This window comes from Lactuca sativa, chromosome 9 (assembly GCF_002870075.4).
Source record: "Lactuca sativa cultivar Salinas chromosome 9, Lsat_Salinas_v11, whole genome shotgun sequence".
NCBI classification, from domain to species: domain Eukaryota; kingdom Viridiplantae; phylum Streptophyta; class Magnoliopsida; order Asterales; family Asteraceae; genus Lactuca; species Lactuca sativa.
In genome coordinates this window covers 8,587,352-8,594,663 of record NC_056631.2, presented here as the reverse complement: position 1 = coordinate 8,594,663, position 7,312 = coordinate 8,587,352, and the positions used below count along the sequence as shown (strand labels likewise).

General features: G+C 36.5%; 1 protein-coding gene across 1 annotated transcript; it reads left to right on the top strand.

Moving 5' to 3' along the window:
* Positions 1-241: 241 nt before the first annotated feature.
* Positions 242-2,726, top strand: LOC111921669 (F-box/kelch-repeat protein SKIP30). Its single transcript, XM_023917250.3, has 2 exons — positions 242-417; positions 1,530-2,726. Exon 2 carries the CDS (start codon positions 1,562-1,564, stop codon positions 2,591-2,593), a length of 1,032 nt encoding a protein of 343 aa, XP_023773018.1. The 5' UTR covers positions 242-417; positions 1,530-1,561; the 3' UTR covers positions 2,594-2,726.
* Positions 2,727-7,312: the final 4,586 nt, after the last annotated feature.

The window sequence follows — 7,312 nt, the reverse complement described above, 5'->3', positions numbered from 1 at the left end:
TTTAAATAGTGGTTAATTTTTTGTAGGATAACCATACCAATTGTGATCTTCCAAAATATAAAATAAATCTAAACAAGATTGATCTCAATTTTAACAACATAAATATTGAGCATAAATTTAATATCGAATATAAAATAATAGAATTATCCGAACATAATGTATAAGAGAACATTTTATGGAATATACTTTTGTGGAATTCTGTCCATTTTGTGATATATTGAGTTCGTCTAATAAAACCTTATGTATCGTTTCCGACTTCCGTACCCTTCCTGTCTATCTTTCTCCCGTCTTAATATAAAACAAAAATAAGAAAACCGACAAAAAAAAAAAAAAAATTTGCCCTCGTCTTCACAGGCACTTCGCCTCCATTTCTTGATAAATTACGAAGAACTCTGCCCCAAATCTTGGTTTCTCAAGGTAAATTTACGGTGTTTTCTTTTGAATATCGATTATTGTTGCTGGTTGTTTGACCAAGATTTGTTGGATTTTGTAACTCCGAATTATTAAATTAATTGTCTTGCAATTGGGAACACGAGTTCTCGATTTTGATTCAAGCATATGGAAATCTGGTTTGTTTGGACCAATTTAGCATTTGGCTGATTGATTATCATGTAATTTTTATGGGGTTTGTAGCATGATTTGAAATCTTGATGCTTTGTGATGATAGCAATTGTGTAATCTGGACTCATAAACACCAACAGAAAGAAAGATTTGGGTGTGCTGATTGTAAATCCTACTCAAGCTTTTACAACGATCTTAGTTTCATTTGCAAGATTATAACTTGTGTCAAAGGTTTACTTTTTAGGATTTTCGAATCGGCTTCTCAATCTATATCTACTCATACATTATAATACATTAGCAAACACCTTTACTTTGTTCTTTATGTCGTAAATGTTTGATCCAATGCCCAATTCGATTCACTCTAGACTCCAGTATTTAAAGTTTGTTCAAAATATATACCAGAAGACCAAATTTGAATCAAAAGACTTTTATTATTCTTAGAATGCTTACAATGAGAGAAAACCACACAAGGAGGTCATCCTTGGATACAAAGGGCCAAGACCAAATTTGAATCAAATTAAGCATAATGATTTGAAGAACAAGTTAACACCTCGTTCCCAAGTTTAACAAAAGAAAAGAAAAGCAAGTTTAACAAAAGAAAAGAAAAGAAGAGAAAAGAAAGTCACGTGAGAAAAGAAGAGAAAGGAAAGGAAAACAAAATTTTCTTTCGTGTTCCCGAGTTGGAGAGAAGTGGAAAGAAAGTGAATCATTTTGTTCTTTCTTTCCAAATCCTCCCAAATCGGAAGGAAAGTTAGGAGGGAAAGTGATCCTCCCATTTCCCTCCACTTCCCTCCTTTAATGAAACTCGGGAACACCAATTTCTTTTATTTTCTTCTCATTTCCACTCATTTCTTTTCCTTTCTCTCGTTAAGTTGAACTCGGGAACGGGGTGTAAGTATAGCTAGATAATTTGACACTTTCTTCTTACCTGATTGAAGGGTTTTGTTTCTTTTGAATATTGTTTGCAGGTTGCAAGATCATTCATTGACTCCAAATAATAATGTCAGTTCTCATTGAAGGTCTCCCTGATGCTGTTGCTATACGATGTCTTGCGCGGGTCCCATACCACCTGTTTCCAAAACTAGAAACCATTTGTCATTCATGGAGGGATGCGGTTCGAAGCAATGAACTATTCAAAGCCCGTGAAGAAGTCAACTCAACCGAAGACTTTTTATGCGTCTGCGCTTTTGACCCTGAAAACGTATGGCAGCTCTACGATCCAAATCATGTCATTTGGATCACTCTCCCAATCCTTCCTTCAAAAGTCAGAAACTTGGCCCATTTCGGGGTTGTTTCAACCGCCGGAAAACTGTTTGTTCTTGGTGGCGGCAGTGATGCCGTTGACCCTTTGACCGGCGACCAAGACGGGAGCTTTGCCACCAACGAGGTGTGGGCGTACGACCCGGTCCTCCGGTGGTGGGCCCCACGTGCCGCCATGATTGTCCCCCGGGCGATGTTCGCGTGTTGTGTGGTGAACGGGAAGATAGTGGTGGCTGGTGGTTTCACCACCTGCCGGAAATCGATCGCGAAGGCGGAGGTTTATGACCCGGAAAAGGATGTTTGGGTTTCCATCCCGGATCTTCACCACACCCATAACTCGGCGTGTTCCGGGGTGGTGATCGGTGGTGAGGTTCATGTGGTGCACAAGGGCTTGACCACGGTTCAGGTTTTGAAGAAGGAAGGGTGGCGGGTTCATGAACATTCGTGGGTGCATGGTCCGATGACTGTGGTTAAGGGGTCGTTGTATGTGATGAGTCATGGAGTTATTTACAAACAAGAAGGGGAATCAAGGAAAGCGGTGACTTCGGCTTCGGAATTCAAGAGGAGAATCGGGTGTGCTATGATGGGATTCCGGGATGATATTTATGTGATTGGAGGTGTAATTGGACCCGAGGGATGGAATTGGGATATTAAGAAAATGTCGGATGTTGATGTTTTGACATTGGGGAGTGAGAGGCCCGTGTGGCAGAAGGCACCTCCTATGACTCGGTGTCGGGGAATGATTCTCGGGTGTGCCAAGTTGAGAATTTAGGTTTTGTTTGGCTCCCGATTGTGTCTTTTCTTTTGTTATGAACTAAAACTGAAAATAGCATCGTTGTATACAGTATATTTTTCCTTGATCAAAATATATCTAGATCCAAAAACAATAATTACAGCATATCAAAGACTTGTATGTTTTTTTTTTTTGACATAAATGCCCCTCATGATCGGACATAGTTTTAGAATGTTTATCTGGTTTTGTCCGTATTTACATACGTTTTGTAAGAGGGCATGTTGTTCGTTTTGTGTCGTACTCCCAAATGGAGATTTGACTTTGGAGCTTCATGGTGCATCAAAGTCAAATCCAAGACAAAACGTCTCTTGAATGGTCAAAATAAAGATGGTTATCAATTTAAGGACTTTTTACGTCTTCAGTTGGGGTCATGTTGACAGATTTCCGTATATATTGATTTTACAATAGTTTGCTGCTGACTCTAGCAGTTTGTTGGTTTGTTAGTCTAATCGTTTGATTAACGAATATGGGTTAATCACAAAAATAGTGGGGACAATCAACGAATTACCACATTTTGCCAAATTACCTTAACATACGAAGTTCTTTTTAATAAGCAAAACCTTTTGCGAAATCCTCGAAAAAAAAAAAATACTAACATGAAAAAACTAGATGACTTTTGTGGTTCTTTGGAGTTGGGTTCTAAAATTTTGCAGATAGTTTCTCTTGATACAAGAAACCTGTTGCCTCTTTAGAAAGTTTCCTCCGAAAATGCCAAATGTCAAAGTGGAGCTTTTCAATAGAGTCCAATGGGTTATGCATAGTAATCTTATGACTTCAAGATCTATAAATGTTGTTTTTAAAATAATTAAGTTTTGACATCCAAAAAGAGGCTACGACACAGCTTGTTGGTCATTTGCCCATTACGTCTATGTAAAACTTTTATTACCCTAATTTAGATAAAATCAATCCTTATGATACCTAAAAGATGATTTTAGGTAAATTTAGAGATATTCTTTATAATGTTTTTTATAAAGATGCTCGACAAGATATGATTCTTCCATTTTCCCGAAAAAAAATGCACCCTTATTTACAAGCAAATGAAAATATTCATTATTCTCATACAAATGCATATTAAACCTAGTGGGTTTCCCCGTGTTTTGCAACGGGGTTGATTTTTGTTGTTTTCTGTATTTTTTTGGTTAGTGTTGTTATAGATTTGTGTATGTGGAAGATAGCATCCTACTTTTACTTATTTAATACTTATTAAAATGTTGTATACAAATATGATAAGATGTTGCAAACCATGTAAAACAACAATTCAAGATGACACTTTCGAGTAAAAAAACGAATCAAAAAAAGATTCCCATTTGTTAGACAAAAAGATGGTATTAAAAACAAATAAATGCAAGAATATAAACCTACTTTCATTTATTTGTGAATACTAAAGCAACTAATGAAAAGTACCATGGTTCACTACATCATGAACACCACACTTCACTGCACCATCAACAACCATAAAATCAATCTGAATAACTTCATTGATCCTGTTATTTTATTTTATATTTCTTATAAACTTGTCAAACAGAATAATATGAAGCTACTTTGAAAGTTGATTTAGTTTTAGTTACATGTGTGTATATTATTTTAAGGTTGTTAAAAGGAGTAGACAATCCTATTGTTAATCAGCTTAGCAGCAGCACATCTTAGTAAAAAATAAAATCAGAATATTCTACTTTCAAGATGTTTCCTATTGTTTCTTATAAGCAAAGACACTATATGAAAATCAAACTTTAACTTGGCAATTTAATTCAAAAAGTTCAAAACTTTTTTGTAAAGAGAAATAAACCTTAGTTTTCATATTCACATCACTCTTAACATATCCTAGTCAGACTATTCTACTTTCAAGATGTTTCCTGTTTGTTATATAATGGTAATAAACTTCACAAAAACTTAAGATTTACAGACAATGAGGGATTGATTTATAGAAATAAGGTCACATCAGAAGAATTAAGTTCTGAAGCTATTTTTGTTTTCAGTTTTTGTCATGGGTCCCCCCATTGGTGAGCACTGAGTGATTCTAGAGAAAAAAAAAAGAGGAAACAAAATCTTAATTTAGATATACAAAGTTTGCCAATTCGGAAATCAAAGTCAAATAGCAACCTGGAGATTCAAAATTGTACCTTGATTTATCATCGTATTGTTTCAATAATATAACGGTATAGATTTTTTGTTATACAATACCTTCTGGAAAAAAAAACATGAAAGTATAATGTCCTAATAACTAATAAGAAAAAGTTCAACGTACAAAGGGATTTTAAAATTACCTTTGCATGTCATACCGATATCGTTTCATTATTCTGTCCTACTTCCCCATTTTCTGGTTTATTAGATGAAATTTCACTTTTATATATTTTTATAATTGAAAAATCCAACCTGTTAAGCTGAGGTTGGATTCAAATTAATGAGTATCAAGTAATTTTACCTTTATCATCAGAGTGGCAGGATTTGATGATGTTGCGAAAGCAGGTATTGACATTGCTAAAGAAAGCATCTCTTTTGCCTGTAACACCAAAAATATCAACAAAATGTATAGTATATATGATGTAGTGAAGGGAAGATCTTACCGCAGTTAAGCATGAAATATATATACAACTTTCTCTTTATGATCATATCTGCCACGTATTAGAATGAATGCTCCGACATATATACCAGGAGATAGCAGCCTCAAAATCAGATAAACTGATAAAATAATATACTAATATAACTTTATGAACTCTAATTAGCAACACCTTGTTTGAATTTAACAATATATAATAACTTACGATAACCACCTTATTATGCCAATACCACAACATGGAATGCATTTGTGTTACACGTCTTCCATCAACAACTACATAACCTAGAACTCCATAACAATAATACAAAGTCGCCGTAATTATTTTTGAAAACCTATCCATGATAAAGATTATTAAGCGTTGATGGATTCAGGTAATGGATTATCCAGTTTCTGAGCTGATAGGCGAAACAAATGGTTTCCAATAATATAACAATATATAATAAATCGTAACTGATAAAAATAAACCAATTTTTAGAGGCTGACCATACATAACAATATTAAGAGGCTGACTATTCCACACTGGCATGTTTTTTTTGTTAATTATATCATATGCTAAGTTGATTTATCTATTTAAGATGAACAATCAGTTGATCAATCGATGAACATAGTTGCTAGTATATACTTTACCGTTTTCAAAAACTAAAAGTTCAATTGTCATCGTACAATGAGTGAGATGGCAAACGGGCAACAAGCTGTGTTGTTAAGCCTTTTTGAATGGTAAAACTATTTCTTTTAAAGACTACATCCGAAGATCTAGGGGATATAACATTACTATGCATGATTCGTTGTACTCTTTTAAGAAGCTCTACCGCATCTGGTGCGAGGAAACCAAACGTATCAAATGCAAATGGTATGAACACGTGTTGATTTTCCATGCACTATCTCTCATGTTTGGTGACTTTGTTTGTGGCTGCTTTTAAAGCAGCATCTCCCGCTGTGAAACCCCCAGCCCTCAGGCCCACGAGAAGGGATACCCCTGTAAGATCGACACATGCGTGTTTCCCTCCGACCCATCCAAAAATCAAAATGTCAGCCGGTCTAAGGGTTGACCTTCCTTCTGTCGGGTCAGTCAAGAAATTAACAGGTGTCTCTTCCTTAGCGGAAACCCCTGCGTGCTTAAATATGTCAAACAAAACATCCCTAACCATATCGTGCCTGTATTTGAACCCCGAGAGTTCTTTACAGTGAACTGCATGCTCTCCAAAAGAGTCCAAACATGCCTTGCGACACACAAGACATATCTCGTCAGCTGGGAAAATGGGGATCATGAGTCGATATTTGAGAATAGTACTATACTCCACGGGAGACATGTGTTGGCCAAGCCCATCAATAGGGATAGCCACAAGAAAATCTTGAGCATGTGGTGCACGTAAGCATTGGAAAACCGCTTTCTGCCGAGCCGTCATGTCGAAATGCATTTCCATATCTTGGATAATTTTACGAAAAAGGGCACTCGCCAGTGTATTCTGGGATTTAGGGGGGGGTGTCTTTAGTAGTAAAATTGTTAAGGTCAAAATCTGGAAGCTTGTTGCGAAGGGCTGCCAAGGCACAATCATAATCAGAATCCATACCATGTATAACGCTATCCCGTAAGATATGGTCTTGCAATACCCAAGATTGGGCCCTTGAGGCAACAAAAGCATAGGAGGTAGCCTCTACTGCCGAGTACAAACTTAAACCTCCAAACCTAATGGGTAAGGAAGCAATTCGCCATTGTATGTCACCAAAGAAAGGGCCCCCACAAACCACAATGTCCTCAATCGCCGCGCGCAATCCATTGTCAAAGAATATTGCCGCCTCCTCCATGTGAACGGGTTGACACGTCCTCAACCCAAAGAAAAGCTTATCAATACACATACAAGACCGAAGAAGAAGGAGCTCACTCTGGGGGTCAGACAATTGTGGAAGAAGGCGCATCAAATTCACAGCGTTTTCGGCTCTCTTTATGGATAGGCTGCGAATAATAATCCATAAAATATTGATACTGAAATCAGCTAGAACAATATGATAGGGAAAAGTTCAGTAGAGAACCATTATTAATCAATGAACCAAAGAACCAATCAAAAGCGTCGGAATTTAAAGCGATCAACGGCAAAAAAAAAGGTTGTAAACTTTTATAATGGACGCGTATGTACCGGATT